Source organism: Cyprinus carpio, chromosome A25, assembly GCF_018340385.1.
Source record: "Cyprinus carpio isolate SPL01 chromosome A25, ASM1834038v1, whole genome shotgun sequence".
Lineage (NCBI taxonomy): Eukaryota > Metazoa > Chordata > Actinopteri > Cypriniformes > Cyprinidae > Cyprinus > Cyprinus carpio.
This window is the reverse complement of record NC_056596.1, coordinates 14,187,761-14,207,948: the sequence shown is the minus strand read 5'-3', so window position 1 is coordinate 14,207,948 and position 20,188 is coordinate 14,187,761. Positions and strand designations below refer to the sequence as shown.

Below are 20,188 nucleotides of genomic sequence, written 5' to 3'. Positions count from 1 at the left end.
AATAATTCAACTATTGACAATATTCTGATTGAGGAATTGACAAATAAATACTTCTTTTTTTTTTTTTTTTAAATAGCAGATTAACATCAAACGTACACATTAAAAAAAAAGAAACTTTGACAAATTGGGCTTACCTTTCAATATAAATTACAAAAATAAAAAACAAGGAAATTAGAGAATTGAATTGAATTGCGTGGCTAAAAAAAAACATGCAGCTTTTGGCTTCACAAGATGTTAATTGTTGGACTGGAGTGGTGTGGATTATTGTGATGTTTTTATCAACTGTTCTGACGGCACCCATTCACTGCAGAGGATCCATTGATGAACAAGTGATGTAATACTACATTTCTCCAAATCTGTTCCCATGAAGAAACTCATCTACATCTTAACATAACCTGAGGGTGAGTATATTTTCATTTTTGGGTGAACTATTCCTTTAAGATGGAGGGAAATCACAGACTTGAAGTCAACATGAATTGAATTAGAACATTGAACAAGAAAAACATGGACAGAACTTGATGTGATTCACTGGAAACTGATGTAAAAAAAAACTTAAAGAACAAAGTTAATAGTCAGTTTTGGCATACATTTCCACAAATGCTTTAAAATATGATTCAAATAGGAGCCGATGTAAACAGCTGAAAATCTTATTTGGAATAAAATCAGTAGTTGTAGGATACCAGTCCACGTAAGCGGCCAATACTGTGAGAATATTACACTTAAAACAATTGCCACTCAACTCCGAGGTTGTAAACACAGGCGATATACTTAAATGAGTTCATCGATCATTTATACAATCATCCCTAAAACAAAGCTGAAATATACTGATAAATGTTTAAATATTTTCAATGCATTTACATATATATTCACTTTACATTATACTGATTTTATTTTTCTTTTTTCAAATGCTAGTAATGCTGCAGTCAAATACAAAAGTATAGCCGGAGGGATTCTGCCTCCGATAAACGTCTACACTGCGTAGGGAAGAGCACTTGGAAGAGAGCTGCACAGCTAGATGAACAGAATCCCGTAAATTTGATGACAAACCAATTAACTATTCACTTGCAATTTTAACAGTATGGTAGATATAAATTAAAGGAATAGTTCACCCAGCCATGAAAGTAAGCTGACACACCCTCAGGCCATCTAAGTTATAGATGAGTTTGTTTCTTCATCAGAACAGATTTGGATATTATGAATATATTATAAAGTGAAAGGCTGCATGTTTGTTGTAAACAAATCCATCATTAAGATGATTCAAATTTAAAACCAGTTTGGACTTCTGACGGCACCCATTCACTTTAGAGGATCCATTGGGGAGCAAGTGATGCAATGCTACATTACTCCAAACCTGATGAAGAAACAAACTCATCTACATCTAGAATGGCCTGAGGATGAGGACACTTTCAGCAAATTTTGATGTTTGGGTGAACTGTTCCTTTAAATAAGAAACTTTAGCTTTTTTTAGTGTTATGGTACTTATTAATGGATGCATTACGGGGTGATAACATTGACATTTGCTGCAACAAAGCAGCTGGAAGTCATTCGTTTTCAGTGAACACTGGCAGAAAAAAATGAAGCATTTCCAAATATGATGTGGACTTTTTTCAAATAAGAAATAACTGAATAAAATCAATTAAAAGCAACTGCAGATGCTGCCACATCAAGGACAAACGCTACTAAAAAAGCACAAAACCACAGGATTTGAGAGTTTGAAGCATCTTAGTAAGGTATCAGAGGCACGCTCAGCTGAGTTTATGGGTTAATTTTCACATTGTCGTCGTCATCTCGCCATTTCCAGGTTACAAAAATAAATTAATTAAAAAGCTGATAAGAAAGGCCTAATGTAATACAAATGTATGGGCATGTGGCTTGAATACACCTGTGTGGATGCGAGCAGGAGTGCTGTGTGTGTGTGTGTGTCAGCAGGGAGGTCCCTGACAGTGGAGAGCGTGATACCAGAGTATGTGTCTGATGAGAACACTAGTGTGAGGTTTGTTATCAGGATGTCCATGACTGCATGTTTCGGAGCATGGCCTCGAAGCGCTCCATGCTGGGGGCCTGAGCGTGGGACAGCTGGTCGGTCAGCCGACTGTACAGACTGAAGGACTTGAGCTCCAGCCAGATGAAGCCGAAGCGGTCGTCATCAAACAGCACGAACAGACCCGGTGTGCGCTCTGGACTCGTGAAGCCGTGGCCGGCGATCAGTCCTGTTCCATAAAAACTGAGAAGGATAAAGAAAAAACATATAATTAAAGATTTTTTTTAAATCTATTTAAATAATAAAATTAATATAATATGTATTACATTTTAAATAATTTTCTGTATGTGTACTTTATATATAATTTATATATATATATAGATACATATCTACACACACACACACACACAAAATATATACACACACTTTGAAATTAAAATTTAAGTTAACTGAATTTCTTATATGTACTTTATATTAATTTTAATAAAAAACTTTAAAGTTAGAATAATAAAACAATATGTATACACAAACACATATATTTAAATAAAAATATAAACAAATTAAACTTCTTTTTATCATGTTTTTATACAATATATAGAAATTAATATAAAATGAATAAAATAATAGAATTCATTTTCATGTCTATTTTATATAAGTTATATATATGCGTGTGTGTGTGGGTGTGTGTGTAATCATTTAAGGCAGTTACAAGAATTGTATTTAATGTTTTTATTTAATTTATTTTAAAACTTTTAATTCTATGTTACATATAAATGATATACATTTAATATATTAAAACATTAATTAAAAATGTCTATTTTGTATATTTTTTATAATTTTTTAAATTATAAATTTTTATTTTTTTTATTTTTTTTTTTATGTTTTTTTTGTTACATTTTAAATGTTTTTTTTATATTATTATATAATAATTATTCATTAATTTAAAATTGACATTTATTTTAAGCGTTTCATTTATTTAAGTGAGGTCTATTATTTCTTTATAAAAATATATAAAAATTGAATTGCCATAAATGATATTTAATATTAATAGAAATAAAACTAAAAATATAACATTACATCATTTTTTTTAGTTTAACACAAATTACATTTGGTAACTGATTTAAATTAACTTATTCATATTTTATCAAATATAATAATGAATCATTTTAATTCATTTAAGCATCTATTATCTCTGTATAAAAATATATAATTGTCATAAAGTATATTTTAAATATTATAGAGTAAAATTATTTACTTTAACGAATTTTGGTAATTGATTTAAATTAATTCACTAATGCCTATTTTATAAAATATTATTAAGCATTATTAATGTATTAATAATATAATAAAATGAACAAAGGTAATAAAAAAATATAAATACTGTTAAAATAAACATTTAACCCTTGTGCATTGTTCAAATTCACTACCCTTTCGTTATGTTCGTGGATGAAAACATCCACTAAATTAAACTGCTGTAAAAATGTATCAGACAACACACACACACACACACACACACTATAATTTGTTGTTATACTCAACATCCACTAAATTAAACTGCAGTAAAAATGTATCAGATAAATATTTTTTTCTATTTTTTTTGCATTAATACCTAGTGATCAACTGTAAAAATAACACATTTTACCTCTTACCAAAAGGGAAAACCACAATCAAGAACGCATTTTATGTGGTGTCATGGCTTTGCAATCAAAAAAATGTCGTTATAATGGAAGTCAATGGGGCAAAAACAGCCACGAACAACAAATTAGGGAGAAAAAAATTAAAATCTAATGCGCTGCACAAAAACTAACAATGCATCAAAGTCAAAGTTGTTACTAATCTTTGACATGCCCAAGACTGTGATAAAAGTTAAAAAAATAATCCAGTCCACAATCACTTTTTATATTGAAAAGATGTCATTTTGTGTGTGTTTTTTCCCAAATCAGTGACATCATTTATGAACTTGGTAATTAAAGAGTTAAAATCATGGATTTTTTTTAAACATTTGGTAGTGTTTGATCAGGACTGAGGTTGATTAATAGATTTATGCAAAAAAATTGAAAAAAATATTTTATCTGATACTTTTTACAGCAGTTTAATTTAGTGGATGTTTTCATCCACGAACATAATGAAAGGGTAGTGAATTTGCCCACAGTGTATTGTTAAGTGTTTGAAAATTTTCAAAAGTATTTTCCCAAAATATGTGTCAAAATAAGATTTGTCCCCCAAAAATCATTCCATTAGCTGAAACACAGAGAAAGTTGTGGCCAAAATAAGACTCAACTTTACCACCTAGGGGACGAAAACGTCCCCAACAACACATAAGGGTTATAAAAAAATATAAATACTGTTAAAATAAAAATTTTTTAATGAGCGTTATATAATGTGTATAGACTCACCACATCTTGCAGGTGCGAGGATACACTTCATTACGAGTCATGACTCCCAGAGGCAGCACAAACGGTTGCGCTTCAGGTGCGGCGCTGCAGGCAGCAGCTCCCGGCTCCACACCCTCCGCCCCCTGAGGGGGGTCCGCCTCTGCAGCCTCTGATGGGGCGTCCCGGGCCTGTAAACCCCTCTGGGCCTCCTCATGCACCCCCAGCACCAGGCGAGAGAGCTCTTCCATGCTCCGCTGGTGCTCCAGGTCCGGCAGACGCACCGGGCAGTTCAGGTCTATTTCTAATGTCAGCTGACCTGCTGGGACATTGGGGTCACCCTAAAAAAAAAACACGTGAGCTATAAGTGCTGTGAATCTTTATCTTCAAATAAATTCAAATTATGATGTTTTATTCTACTCGTATTATTCTGTTAAGAGACAATACGGAAATATATGTTCCCAACCAGTCTATATTTTTGGATATCAGACTCACGGTAAGTTTGGTGGCTTTGGCCTTGGAGTCGTGGAAGCTCAGCATAATGATCTCCAGGCCGTGACTCCCGTACGTCCCTTTGAAGAGGCCCGGCTGCAGGAGGTCTGAAGGGAGGCACGGGGGCAGATAAATCCGCCGGTACGTCAGGCAGTTACTGAAACCAGAAAAAACAGGTTCAGAACATCTGCCACCAGCTGCCATCCGACCGCAAAACTAAAGTGAGGAAGTGAAACTGTTTGTAGATTCTGGGTGAGAACAGGCGATGTGGAAGACTTACTCGTATTGGCTGGTGTAAATGAACTTCATGAGGATCAACTCCTGCATGTGCTCATGGAAAATGTCCTCCAGTGTTCTTCCCCATTCCTCCTCCAGCCACGTTCTGAACTCCTGCACAAGCACATGGGGCTCAATCTACACCCAGCACATGGGGCATACCTCAAAATCTGTCCTACCTCTTGCCTTCCTCCAGGCATTCGATGGTGATCCGTCTGGTTGCATTTGGTGGAAAACTCATCTTTCTTCACAGTCTGGAAAGAAAAAGGTCAGTATCTTGTGGAATATAATGGGAAAATTGGGTCATTATGGTAAAAATATGGTACATTTACCTGGATGTCTCCTTTGTGAGGGCCCTTGTGTCCGTACATACATTCTATGGTGGCTTTGTTTTTCTCCCACATATGTATGCGGAAGAGCGGCCGTCTACGCATGGGGTCCTCCACACGGGGATCATGGGGCGGTAAATACATCCAGCCTATGATGAACAGCCCGTCAACCTAAATCAATCACCAAAGCAAGAAACAATTACACTTTTGAAATTAGCGTCGTTATATTAGCACCATGTGTGCAACAGTCTCTTATAAAAACAAGTATACTTCATACTACATTAAATCTACTTCTTTAAAGAATGACAAGATTATTAAAACATGTACTTTAAAGTAATCCTTGTAATTAGACATTTAAAAATTCACATTTTAAAAGCGTACTGTTTAATGAAAGTGAACACTCTTTAAGTGGCCTTTTAATTTATTAATCTTATATCATCTACAAGTACAGTTTTTTTAAACTTTTAAAATCTGAAGTACACTCAAAGTGCACATTCAGTACAATTTAGTGCACTTCTAGAAAATGTAGCTTAGCAACAAACTACATAATTTAAAGTAAAACAAGTGAAATTGTAGCTACTGCATGCCACAAGCTACATGTATGCTAATAAAGCTATCAACATTAAAGCTATTAAGCTATCATATGATATGTACTCAAATGATATTCAAATGAAGCAGTTCACTGCAATGAATCATACTTCACAAAGCTACATTTGCATTAGCTTCATTCAACGGCATTTTGCAAATGCTGCCTGTTGTAAAAACAAGACTGTAACTGGAAAATAAAGTCAACTTAATAGTGTTATTTTAGTATTTTTATTAAGTCGTTTTAACTTATAGTAATTTTGCCATGCTTTTTTATATTTCTATATACTTTTTCAATTGTAAGATTTTATAGCATTGTAATATGTACCAATACAGCTGTACTGTGTTAATATAACGATATTCATCACCATAATCATCATCGCAACACGCACACGATTTGAATTATGAAAATTCACACATATAATTTCCCACCAATATTAGCTTTCTTTTTGCATTTGTCAGCATTCTTTGTTGATCTTTTTTCTGTATGATCATACCACCACATTCAGCAGTCCTCCATAGGGCCCGATATCAGGCTGCCAGAGACCCAGGATGTGTCTATAGGGATGCAGCACTGGAAAACATGTGCAAAACATGACGTTAAAATGCCACTCAGCAGCGCACAGCACACACAGAACCAACCCCGAAGAACGGGATAGGCATCAATGGGGCATGAACTCATGAATACATGTTGAGTGTGTGAGCATATGCAACTTATCTGCCATGCAACAACTCAAAGGGCTAATATTTACCCACGCCTGGTTACTGGAACTCATTTGCATCTCACACAGTCAGCTGATGTTAGCGCAGCTGCAATGGTCTGCACCCTTGCCATCCTGTGTCTATCATACACACGCATGCAGAACACACAGGCGTGCACACGCTCGGCAGAAGCTGCCCCTGTGCTGCTGTCACATCAGTTTGTCCCGAACCAAGGCTGTCTCAATTTGCATACTATCAATACTAAATAATTTGTGATGTTAGCAGCATTAGTGCGTTCCAAATTTCAGTATTTTGTAAATAGTAAGCCAAAGGTTCCTGAATTATTTCCAGTGAAAAAATATATGCTTGTGGCTAATATTACCCACAATTCTTTGTGCTACAGAAAACTTTTCAGGTTGTAAAAATATTGCAGAGAATGGGATAAATAAAAAAGTAATAATGTAATGAATTTAGCTAGATGAATGAATAATGTAACAATGTGATATGTATGATGGTAATAACAACACACTTTGAAGAAGCTGAAGTAGGTCTTAATAGTAGTGTCTCACTACATACGTTCCTATCTCCAGTGAAGTGAACACTTTTAGTGGGTAGTAGAACTATGCAATTTGGGATTCAGCCTTAAAAGAATGTTCCATGCTCATAAGTTAAGAGACACACTGTTGATTACCAAATAAACTAGTGATTTAGAAAAACAAACTTTTTTAAAAAAACTAAAACTACTAAAAATACTTATGAATAATTGAAATAAAGCTGAAATAATAATTAGCTTCTAGACGAAAAACTTTAGAAAAATTAGAAAAATGTTGCCTTGGCAACTAACTGAAACAATATATATATAATAATTAGCATATATATATATATATATATATATATTTGAAATAATAATTAGCTTCTAGACGAAAAACTTTAGAAAAATTAGAAAAATGTTGAATTGGTTTGTAGTTGTTTTGTTATATATAAAATTTTGTGTTTCTGATAAAATCAGATGGGAAGTTGGTGGAGTGTGATTTAGGCCACAGAGTGGTGAGTTCTGGCAGGCTGCAGCAGAGTCAAATAGCGCGTTTCATAATTAAGTTATTTTATCGGCGAATCCGTTTTGAAAATGACCGATAATCATAAAAATGCTTAATATCAGCGCCGATAATCGGTAGACCCCTAATGAAAATACATAAATTATGTTCATGTTATGGCTGACAATAGATAAAATGGCTATTAAATTCTATACTATTTCTTCAAAATTTAAAAAAAAAATTTTTTTAAATTCAACAAGTAAAGTTTTAGTTTGAGATTTGCTAAATATTACATTTAACAGTTATTACTGTTATAAAGATTATAATTTAGTTTGCACTAGATGATATCAAAGATAATCTAATTGTAAAAATAGAGAAAATTAGCTTTACAATTAAATAACCAATGTATCAACCAATACTCCTACAGTAAATCCCAAAGGAAAATAATTTGACCACGTTTCTCATTTACAGTGGAAGTCAACGGGGCAAGAAGATTCTAAAGGGTTTATATTAATACTTCTATACAAAAACGTGTTATCTTTTTATTAATTTGTCTTTTTGGAGGGACTATTGTTCAAGACGGATAAACTTCTAGTTATGAGTTACTGAAAATTTCTACATTTGGATTTAAACAGTTGCTTTTTTGTTATACTTCTGCATACTGTGCAAAATATATATTTGCATATTCCGTTCTATGTTTGCAAACTTTTTATCGTCATGAAAGATTTGAGCTGAAAGATTTTTATTGTAATTTTTATTCGATTTGTAATTTTAGATTTTCTTGTAGTGCAATATTACACTATTTTATCACTCTTTCAAAACAATATTTTCTTTTATCTTGCCACACAATCAGATTCCCACTCCATGTACTGCACAATGCATACTGTGTACTGTTACATTTTGCTTGTTTTTGTTTTGTTTTGTTTTTTTCCACAAACTAAGGAACGAGTCAGTAATATTTTTATTAATAAAAATATTACTACATGGCCTTAATTGATACCACGTTCAAAAGTTTTACTTTAACTCAATGAACCTGGAACAAAGCGTCAGTAGCAAAGAGCATCTTCAACCAGCAGCTTGACAGGCAGTGATTAGGTTCCACCACCACAAAGCCTTCACACACGGCCAGTACATACAGTGTGTGTACACGTCCCGATAGTCCATATGCTCATAATCAGGGAGGAGCTTCATAAAGCGTCCCGACTTCACCTGCGGGTTCACACCTGGACAGGTACGCAGGTGGGTGCGCCACAGTTAGAGGAGAGAGGTAAGGAGGACAACAGCTAAACCACAAGGCAGTGTGAAAGTGACACTCACATATGCCAGTGAAAATGAATGTGTACGGGACGGGAGAGTGAAAAGTGTTTCGTCTGCAGTTTGTCTGTCACTTCGGAGGATAATATTTATTTTATGGTGCATATCCACACTTTTAAATCAGCTGAATTATATACAAACACCATACTGACTTTATCTATAAGCACCAGCCGTGCATGTTTTCACCTGTTGAAATATGTTTGGTTTAAACAAACATCAATGCTAAACTTCCTCTACAGACAAACCAACCAAACAAAGTGGGCGTAATGGAACATAAAGTGTCTTTTGTGAGCCGAAGTAAATGTAAATTGTATTGAGAAAATGACAAATGACATGTAATGGGGTGGAGCGACAACATTACCAAACAGATCTGATTTTTTTCAGCTGAAAAGTCTAAAGGATATTTAAACAGACGTCACACACTCGATATGTGATATGCATGGATTGGTCAGGATTTTTACAGATCGCTAGGTTGATTACAGTCAGTTATCTGTTTGTCCGACCAATGGCAGATTAGAGTTCCAGTGCTGTTAATGTTTACTAAAACTAAAACTAAAACTATTCAAAAGCATTTTTGGTACAATAAAACTGATATAAGATAAATAGAAACATTACATGAAAAAATTTTAACTTTAAGGAATAGTTCACCCAAAAATGATTTGGAGAAGTTCAAGTCCAAGTTGAGCTTTATTGTAGCATTTATTGTAGAAATGTAGCATTACATCACATGCTCAGCAGTGGATCCTCTGCAGTGAATGGGTGCCGTCAGACTGAGAGTCTAAACAGCTGATAAAAACATCACAATAATCCACAAGTATTCCGCACCACTCCAGTCCACCTGTTAATGTTTAGTGAAGTGAAAAGCTGCATGTTTGTAAGAAACAAATGCCTCAAGACTTCAAACCGGCTAAAATATGAGTCCTCTATCCATAATATTGATTTCTGCAGTGAAAAAAACATCTTGTCTGAATCAGGAGAGAAATATGCACAGATCAAGCACCGTTCACAATGAAAACAGTCCAACACAGTTTTAAACAAATATGCCAAATATAAGATAGAGTTTTTCACTAGAGGAAGCGTTATTATGGATTATGGACTTATTTTGGCCAGAAGCAATGGTTTAAAGTTAAAAGATCTTCATGAGGGATTTGTTTCTTATAAACACACATATGTTCACTTCACAAGATGTTAATTTATGGACTGGAGTGGTGTGGATTACTTGTGGATGATTGTGATGTTTTTATCAGCTGTTCGGACTCTCATTCTGACGGCACCCATTCACTGCAGAGCATCCATTGGTGAGCAAGTGATGTAATGCCAAATTTCTCCAAATCTGTTCTGATGAAGAAACAAACTCATCCACATGTCGGACGGCTTGAGGGTGAGTACATTTTCAACAAAGTTTTATTTTTGGGTGAACTATTCTTTAAAATAAAACTACTCAGTAATTATTTAAATTCATATGAACTGACAAGATAGGTGACTTCTGTGGTTAAAGTAGATTAACTTACGTTTCACATACAGATCTCGGCTCGACATACCCACGATCTCCATCTTCCGCAGGTCATCTCTCATACCGAATTCTGCAAGAAGAGAAAATCTCATGACAAACTGCACCAGCACAGCACAGTCTAAAGAAAACCATCAACCTGGATCAAAACCATGTCAACTAAGTGGCCAGTCACTTGACTTGTGCACCAGAATGTTCAAATAACGTATTTCATTCCACACCAACACACTGACACTAATTTACGTTCATTTTTTTCTGAAAACTTTTTGAGCTGCCTATCTACACATTCTTTTAAGGATTTTAAATGTCTGCCTTTAATGTCTAAAAATGCTGTCTAAGTCTGCAGGGGAATGAGTTTAAGACACCATCCATTTCTGAGCTAATAGTGCATGATTCAGTCACCCAACACTTAAACTCAGGCCACTTTAACAGCTAAATACACTTCGTAGATCAAGAACAAACAAGGAGATTATGAAAAGAAGAAATCAAATGTAAAACATGCACCAAAATGCAGCCTTTGTGTTCATGTTGATGTTAAACGTTAACAACTATATAATTTTCTACAAAAAAATTCAATAAAAGGCACGTGATTCAATAAATTATTGCATGTGAGTGTAGGCGATTCAACCATGAAGAAAAAAGGGGGAAAAAAACTCTTTCAGTAACAAAAGCATCTGTTTGGTTTCTTGTATACAAAAGTTTTCAAAAATATTATATAATTACTTTTGCAAATAATATAATTAAAAATAATAATAATAATTAATAAATAATATATTACATTACCTAGACACAAAAAAAAAAAACAACACAACAAAAAACTCTAATTTAGAAACTATAAGCGTATATCAATTTCTATTTATCTATCTATCTATCTATATATCTAATATATATACTATATATATATCTAATATATATATATATATATATATATATATATATATATATATATATATAAACATAAACTAAGACTTGTAAGTTACATATTATTATTAAAAAAAAAAGCATTTTTAAAAATGAGTTCAGAATAACAGCGCACGCACACACACACACACACACACACACACACACACACACACACACACGCACACACACACACACACACACACACACACACACACACACACACGTATGTAAACATGTTATGATCGTGTTTAGGAGTCTGTGCCATAATATATCAGTATAGATTGTCAGCAGAAGGCTGCTATCTGTTGTGTAGCACACATCATTACCCTCGGTACATCTCCTCCTCCAGATTGTTTCCGTGTTCAGGATCTGCCTGAATTTCTTGCACACCAGCGCCAGGTTGGGCAGCGCAGTGCCGGGCAGAGAGGAGAAGATCTCCACCAGGAGCTCCGGCGGCAGATCCAGCAGTGACTGCGGGTGCGGTGGCCCTGCAGAGGCCGAGGCCGAGTCCCCAGAGCCGAGTGCACCGGCTCCGCTAGGCCTGCTGTTATGACAGCTGCTGCCCTCAGGCTCGTCTTTCGTCTTGCCCACGACCCTCTCCTCTTCCTCCTCGTCGTCCATGTCCATCTCGGAGTCGCTGTCCTGATCCGCCTGGCTGTGCCTCTGCCGCCGCCTGCACCGCCGCGACTGACCCCCTCCACAGAGCCTGGCACACACCGCCATCCGTAGCAGCATTACATCATCTCCGCACCACCGCTGCTGTCACCTGCAGTGCTCCTACAGAGGCTCCTCTGCTGCGTGCGCGCGCGCGTGCGTGCGTTACGTGCACAGGCGTCTTCTCGTGACGCCATCGCGCAGCATTCGTCTGGACGTCACTGGTTACCGAAGGTTAGTTTTAAATTTGTTTATAAATTTAAAAGATAATATTTAAGGCTTTAAAAGAATATTTTACGCCTTATTGTTTTTTTTTTTGTTTGTTTGTTTTTAAATAGCGCACGATAGCGACATCTCGCTGTCAAATATGTGTAAACATTGTGTGGAAAATAAAGGGAAATAAATATTATCATACATAAAATATATATCACCCCCCCCCCCCCCCCCCCCCAATAAAATACCTGATTCTGACGTAAACAACAGACAATTCCATCTACCGTAAGTTATAAAAGTAAACACGAGTTTATTATAAACAGGTTTTAACAGTGTAGATATCAGTGATATTTAAATGCTAAACCATATTCATTGCCTTTGTGTAAAATAATTAATTTGATAACTGATAAGACTGATGAAAAGTAATAGATTGTAAAATGATTATCCTTTAGGGGGCGCTAGTCGGACAGAAAAACAAATCAAAACCGAGGAACGTTTGTAACGTTAAATGTTTATTTTCGTATCTCTGGACACATTTGTCAGTAATGTTTGTTTAGTATCATTTAACACTTATGAACGTCATCATAAACTGCTGTGATTAATGGTCGAAGAGTGACGCTACTATAAAAAAAAAGAAGAAAATATTTAAAAAAAAACTTTATTTACTTCCGTTTCCATAGCAACCAGAAACAAACGGAAAAGGCGAAATGGTAAACTTTTCATTCTCAGTTTGCTTTCAAATCATATCTATATTTCAAAATCATGTATTGTAGTGGATATTTAGTTAATCTCTGCTGTTCTGTTCATGCTATTTTGTCCAGGCTGAGGTCGAAGACACTTTGAAGAGGATTCAGGGCATTAATGGTGTTATTGGCACAATCGTCGTTAACGCCGAAGGTAAACTAAATTATTTGCCATGGGTTTACTGTAGTAATATTAATTGTAACGTACTAGAATATAATAGTTCCCAAAACGTCACACTGATAAGCTAATATAATATAATATTTCCTGCGACTCTAGGAATAAACTGGATATTATAAGATAATATAATTGTTACTGACTATAGGCTAATCATCAGACTATACATTACAGTAATATAATATAATATAGAAAAGGACGTTACTATAATATAATATATAGTAAAGTGGGTTTTTATAATATAATATAAGTCGTGGCCTTGGTTAGAGAGTCGGTTTACCCAATCTGTGTGTGTCGAGTCTCGGGCCATTGTGGGTGGGTGGGAGTGAATGTACAGTTCTCTCTCCACCTTCAATAATGACTTAGTGTATGAGGTCGAACCCCCAAACTGCTCCCCGGGCGCCGCAGCATAAATGGCTGTTCACTGCTGTGTGTGTGTGCACTTCGGATGGGTTAAATGCAGAGTCACGAATTCTGATCACCATATATGAATATCACTTTGTCACTTTTATGTGTGTGCACTTGAATATAAATGCAGAGTATGGGTCAAATGGCCATACGTCACTTCATTAGTTGATATTATTTATATATATATATATATATATTATATATATATATCTATTCATATATAATAGTGGAATATAATTAGAACTCATCAAAAAGTTATTTATTTCACTAATTCCATTCAGAAAGTGAAACTTGTAGATTATTCATTACACACAGACTGATATATTTCAAATGTTTATTTCTTTTAATTTTGATGATTATAACTGACAACTAAGGAAAATCCCAAATTCAGTATCTCAGAAAAATAGAATATAACTTAAGACCAACATCTTGGCCAACTAAAAATTATGACCATGAAAAGTATGAGCATGTACAGCACTCAATACTTAGTTGGGGCTCCTTTTGCCTGAATTACTGCAGCAATGCGGCGTGGCATGGAGTCGATCAGTCTGTGGCACTGCTCAGGTGTTATGAGAGCCCAGGTTGCTCTGATAGTGGCCTTCAGCTCTTCTGCATTCTTGGGTCTAGCATATCGCATCTTCCTCTTCACAATACCCCATAGAATTTCTATGGGGTTAAGGTCAGGCGAGTTTGCTGGTCAATGAAGAACAGGGATACCATGGTCCTTAAACCAGGTACTGGTAGCTTTGGCACTGTGTGCAGGTGCCAATTCCTGTTGGAAAATGAAATCTGCATCTCCATAAAGTTGGTCAGCAGCAGGAAGCATGAAGTGCTCTAAAACTTCCTGGTGTACGGCTGCGTTGACCTTGGATCTCAGAAAACACAGTGGATCAACACCAGCAGATGACATGGCACCCCAAACCATCACTGACTGTGGAAACTTTACACTGGACCTCAAGCAATGTGTTTTGTGTGCCTCTCCTCTCTTCCTCCAGAATCTTCCAAAGGAAATGCAAAAATTTACTTTCATCAGAGAACATAACTTTGGACCACTCAGCAGCAGTCCAGTCCTTTTTGAAGCGAGACGCTCCTGACGCTGTCTGTTGTTCAAGAGTGGCTTGACACAAGGAATGCGACAGCTGAAACCCATGTCTTGCATACGTCTTTGTGTAGTGGTTCTTGAAGCACTGACTCCAGCTGCAGTTCACTCTTTGTGAATCTCCCCCACATTTTTGGATGGGTTTTGTTTCACAATCCTCTCCAGGGTGTGGTTATTCCTACTGCTTGTACACTTTTTTTACCACATCTTTTCCTTCCCTTCGCCTGTCTGTTAATGTGCTTGGACACAGAGCTCTGTGAACAGCCAGCCTCTTTTGCAATGACCTTTTGTGTCTTGCACTTCTTGTGCAAGGTGTCAATGATCGTCTTTTGGACAACTGTCAAGTCAGCAGTCTTCCCCATGATTGTGTAGCCTACAGAACTAGACTGAGAGACCATTTAAAGGCCTTTGCAGGTGTTTTGAGTTAATTAGCTGATTAGAGTGTGGCACCAGGTGTCTTCAATATTGAACCTTTTCACAATATTCAAATTTTCTGAGATACTGAATTTATGATTTTCCTTTAGTTGTCAGTTATAATCATCAAAATTAAAAGAAAGAAACATTTGAAATATATCAGTCTGTGTGTAATGAATGAATATAATATACAAGTTTCACTTTTTGAATGGAATTAGTGAAATAAATCAACTTTTTGATGATATTCTAATTATATGACCAGCACCTGTACATACATACAATTCTACATGGGAACAAGCTATTTGTAGATTTACCTCTGGTTACCACTGTGTTACTATAAAAACTATTTTAATTATTAAGTTTTCCGATAAGTGTGATTTTTCACTCATGTGGCTTATGCACATATATCTTGTTTGTCTGCTTTATTTTCAGGCATTCCCATCAAAAGCACTCTAGACAACTCAACAACTGTGCAGTACACAGGACTGTTGCATCAGCTGACTATGAAAGCCCGGAGTACAGTCAGAGACATCGACCCCCAGAACGACCTGATGTTTCTGCGCATCAGGTCCAAGAAACACGAGATCATGGTGTCGACAGGTGGGTCAGCGCACTATCAGCCTGTCTCGCTTATCAGGCTGTGAAACGCTTATATAGCTCTCACCTTCTCCCCGTTTTCCTCTAGATAAAGAATACCTGTTGATCGTCATCCAGAACCCAGCTGAATAATGTCACGATGCTTTGTTTCACACAGACACATGAACCAAATGCTATTCTTTAAAACATGTATATTTATCCGTATATGAAATCAAACTTTTTTTTGAAATGCATCAAAAAGTTTGATCATTCAGTGTGACTGACTGCATGTAAAGTCATCAATAAATGAGTGAATTGTTTCTTTATTGTGGAGTATGAGTCTTTAAGGTCTTCATTTGTATGAAGTGTAAGTCATATAGTCTCCACAAGATGGCAGGAGATCGAGCAGATGCTTTGCATTGCTGCTCATTTGCTTCTGTGAAAAATAGCTGGTTTAATGGGTTGTGACAACAGTGGTCTGGTTTATTCTGCTCTTACTGTAGAAGAAAGATAATTGGGTTTGTGTGAATGTCATCGCATCAACCACGCTAAAAACATAAAGCACATTCAGTAGAAATATATGCTGGATAAATATGGTTATTTAATGTGGTCGGTGTGGTGGATTTGCAGGTTTGTCTGGTTCATATGTCACTCAGGAGCTTTGTTTGAGATTCAGCTGATTTGCGTGTGTGTGTGTGTGTGTGTGTGTGTGTGTGTGTGTGTGTGTGTGTGTGTGTGTGTGTGTGTGTGCCTGAGGGTCAGTGTTGTCTTTTGAAAAGAACAATGCAGCCAGAACATTTGTGCTCTAATTACTCTATCACAATCATTTCCTTTGCTTTTCTGCCTTTAAGCTTTTTCTTCTGGTTGCAGTTCTTCTGGTTTTTACCCTGATAAATCTATTAAGGCACTTTCCATGAACAGTGTAGCCTGTAAACTGGCATCCAATAAAGCAATAAAGGCACAAATTCCATGTTCTGTTAAGTGATTATCTAATAAAATAAAGATGAGGCGTGAAAAACAGCAGGTTTAATAGTGGTCTGGTGTCTTGTCTTTTTCTACTGCATCCAACAATCAAAATATTGTCAAATATTGTAGAAAATAATAATAAATGTAATTGTTGTTGTTGTTGCTGCTGTTTTTACTTTAAATAATAATATAAAAATACTTTATTGTTGTTTTTGTTATAAATAATTTATTTACTACTACTACTACTTATTATTATTATTATTATTTTTATTATAAATAATAATAATTTTTGTTCTACTAAATATTATATTATAATGATAATGATAATTATTATTATAAATTATTTCCTACTACTAATAATAATAATAATTATTATTATTATTATTATTATTACTTATTACCAAATAATAATAATATTATTATTATTATTTTATTTTATAGTTATTATTATTAATATTGTTATTACTACTAATTCTATTACTACTACTGCTGGTGGTAATAATAATAATAATAATAATATCATAACTATTATTCTTACATTATTTTACTTTTTTAGCATTTTAAATAATAACACCTATTTATTAATTACTATTACTAATCTTATTCTAATGGCAAAATATATTTAGTTGTATTTAACATTTGAATGCAACCTTGTTAATATAATTTGGTTTTAGTTTTTTTACAAAACTTGCATTCAAAATGCCAACATTATTTAAAGCCCAAATTTGGATAAAAATAAATACATAAATATAAATAAATAAATAAAATAATAATCAGCACATATAATGAGGTTTAAAAAAAATAAATCAGTCTGAAGATTGAGCACTTCCTGATATTGTGTAACATTGTAAAAGTTTCAGGCCCTATTTTGCATCCTATTCATGAAAAGTGCAGTGTTCAGCTCTGAAATATGTATGTGTATCTAGTTCTTGTACCTCAAGCTGCACACCTGAAGCATGAGAGCGGGTCTGCCATCAGCTGCTGGACTGACCTCTGTTCGGCTCCCATCTGCTGTCTGTTTTACATGCCCAGCGCTGCCAATTGGCACTCGCAGCACGGGGCAGAGAGCCAGCAGGTGGACCCGGATCTCATGTTCAGAGACCAGCTCCTGTGCACAGCCCCGTGAAACACTGTGTCCCTGCAAGATAATTAAGCAGAGGATTAATGATGGGCCTAATAACAGCATATTACACAGTAAACCTTGTCTGTTTATGCACATTAAGGTGTGTTTGCACTTATGTGTCGTATATCATCACTTAAAAGTGCATCTGGTTGTAGTGAAGAGCTGGAGGTGGTGTGTTTCTATATGTCTGCCGTGTATCTGGTGTTGCTTCAGAACAATAGCATGCTTTAGTTTCAGTGAGAGAGGAGGAGCGCTTTGAGAAGACTGGGGTTTGGACTTCACATTTGTTGTGACTGGCTGTTCAAAAGTATAACATGCCCTGAAAAGGCATTTGGATTTCAATATAATGTTTTCTGTATCTTTATCTGCTCTCACTCTTTCTCCAGAGGCCAGCTGTTATCTCACTGATAAGCTCATTTGTACCTAATTTGACCCCTAAAGTGTCTTTCGCTGGTGTAACATAATATAGTCAGATTTACTCATGTTATTAATATGATTGAGTCACATTCATTTAATTTGTTTCTAAAAGGAAAATAATAAATTAAATATATTTTATTATATATTATAATATAGTATATATTATATTTATTTTATAAATAAAATATTCAGCTTTCATTGGTGTAAGCTAATGTAGTCATATGCAGTAATTTTATCATATTATTTTGTATGATTTATGTATGATATTATTTTTAATCTATTTTTTAAATAAAAATGATATCATAATTTTTTATTTTATAAATAAAATGATTTGATCTTTATAATTACTTTCATCAGTCTGATGTACCGTAGTCAGATTCAGTCATATTAAATATTTATCATTGTATTTTATTTTCTAGAATCAAATCTTTTATAATTTATAAATTAAAAAAAGACATTTCATGTTACTTTTAAAAGTGTAAATAAATGTAGTCAGATTAAGTCTATTTATTTATTTATTTATTTATTTATTTATTTATCCAAGATAAAACTAATAAAATATATATTTTTTATTTTATAAATAAAATGATTAGACCCCTAAAGTTACTTCTGCTAGTGTATCTTAATTTGATCAGTTTGAGTCATATTAAATATTAACATATTATATATTAACATAAATATTTTTTATTATTATTTTCTATATTATTATATGTTATTTATTTATTTCTATGATAATAATAATAATAATAATAATAATAATAATTATTATTATTATTATTATTGATTTCATAAATAAAATATTTTAACCCTTAAAGTAACTTTTACTCAATGTAAATATTAAATATAAAATTTCCAGTCATATTAAATATTTTTATTAGTTGTTTTATATTATATTATTAATTTTAAATTAATAAATTAATTAATAATATTACTTATAATTTTTCTTTTATTATTTTGAGCTATATTTTAGTTGTGAATGACGGCTGAAGTCATGTGGTTTGTTGAGGAGAGGTGTGCTGTTACTTTATTAAGTGATCTGACTTACATTGACCCTAGTAACCACCCAGGATAACCTACATGCAGCAACCACTCTCAAAATCTTAAGTGTGTGGCAAAAAAAAAAAAAGCTTAAAAAACAATAAGCTAATATGAACAGTGACTCTAACAAAAGCTTCTTCTTTTTTTTGACCCTTGACCCGTCTGTTGACTGCTGTAGGACTTTGTGATGAGTTTAGATCTGACAGCTGCTCAGAGAACAAGTGATACGATGCAGCCTGCGTCTTCATGCACACCAATATATTACATTACACTGCTCTCATACAATCATAAGATCATACTCATTCCACACGTTTAAACCTTGGTTTTTAATTTTTTAAACACAGTGCCATTCTGGAATCTTTAGAAATAACTCCTGAACTCTAAAGTTTGTTTGTGACCATTTATGTATATGTCTCATGCGTATAGAGAATTGCAATAAAGTTGTAGGTGTCTGAGTTCAGATGCACACAGAAATCACACGGGTTATAGAAGTGATCCTCTCCTAACATGTTTATGATGCCATTTATTACTGAGAGGAACAAATATTACACCCATAATCTCACCAAATATGTCAAGGCCGCAGTGTTGTTGCTGTTAACTAAACCTAAAACTATTAAAAATGTTTCATTAACTTAAATGAAATAAAATAAAATGTATTTAAATTTTTCAAAATGAAAATTAGAAATGTTGCCTGAACTGAAATAAAACTAAAACTGAATTTAGAAATATATATAAAAAAGAAAAAACTAATATTAATGACAAATAAAATATTATTCAAAATATTAATACTAATAATAGTATGTAAATAATACTGAAATAACACTGTTTTGTGGTTCAAAATAAAGAAATTATATTTTGCAAATA

At 34.3% G+C, this 20,188-nt stretch overlaps 2 protein-coding genes across 4 annotated transcripts; one reads left to right on the top strand and one right to left on the bottom strand.

The window, feature by feature from the left end:
* Positions 1–633: 633 nt before the first annotated feature.
* Positions 634–12,240, bottom strand: LOC109088277 (F-box only protein 31-like). 2 transcript variants are annotated; one of them, XM_042715655.1, is made up of 10 exons: positions 11,825–12,240; positions 10,597–10,668; positions 8,908–8,994; positions 6,533–6,609; positions 5,454–5,621; positions 5,301–5,375; positions 5,126–5,235; positions 4,849–5,002; positions 4,378–4,694; positions 634–2,224 (listed from the first exon to the last, which is right to left on the bottom strand). In XM_042715655.1, exons 1-10 carry the CDS (start codon positions 12,231–12,233, stop codon positions 2,002–2,004), a joined length of 1,692 nt encoding a protein of 563 aa, XP_042571589.1. In that variant the 5' UTR covers positions 12,234–12,240; the 3' UTR covers positions 634–2,001. The 2 variants fall into 2 exon arrangements, with proteins under 2 accessions (XP_042571589.1, XP_042571590.1); XM_042715656.1 differs by lacking the exon at positions 8,908–8,994.
* Positions 12,241–12,274: 34 nt separating this feature from the next.
* On the top strand, positions 12,275–16,100 carry dynlrb2 (dynein light chain roadblock-type 2). 2 transcript variants are annotated; one of them, XM_042715657.1, is made up of 5 exons: positions 12,275–12,386; positions 13,046–13,075; positions 13,187–13,262; positions 15,637–15,804; positions 15,890–16,100. In XM_042715657.1, the coding sequence occupies exons 2-5, from the start codon at positions 13,073–13,075 to the stop codon at positions 15,931–15,933; spliced, it is 291 nt and encodes a 96-aa protein (XP_042571591.1). In that variant the 5' UTR covers positions 12,275–12,386; positions 13,046–13,072; the 3' UTR covers positions 15,934–16,100. The 2 variants fall into 2 exon arrangements, with proteins under 2 accessions (XP_042571591.1, XP_042571592.1); XM_042715658.1 differs by lacking the exon at positions 12,275–12,386 and adding an exon at positions 12,630–12,650.
* Positions 16,101–20,188: the final 4,088 nt, after the last annotated feature.

Excerpts from the sequence above, each read along its gene's own strand:
- LOC109088277 (XM_042715655.1), bottom strand. The coding sequence starts at position 12,233 with ATGCTGCTACGGATGGCGGTGTGTGCCAGGCTCTGTGGAGGGGGTCAG. Across the intron at positions 10,669-11,824 it reads GAGGAGGAGATGTACCGAGG|AATTCGGTATGAGAGATGAC; the intron begins GTAATGATGTGT and ends CTCTTCTTGCAG. Across the intron at positions 2,225-4,377 it reads CCTCGCACCTGCAAGATGTG|TTTTTATGGAACAGGACTGA; the intron begins GTGAGTCTATAC and ends TATCCTTCTCAG.
- dynlrb2 (XM_042715657.1), top strand. Across the intron at positions 13,263-15,636 it reads AATCGTCGTTAACGCCGAAG|GCATTCCCATCAAAAGCACT; the intron begins GTAAACTAAATT and ends CTTTATTTTCAG. Across the intron at positions 15,805-15,889 it reads CGAGATCATGGTGTCGACAG|ATAAAGAATACCTGTTGATC; the intron begins GTGGGTCAGCGC and ends GTTTTCCTCTAG.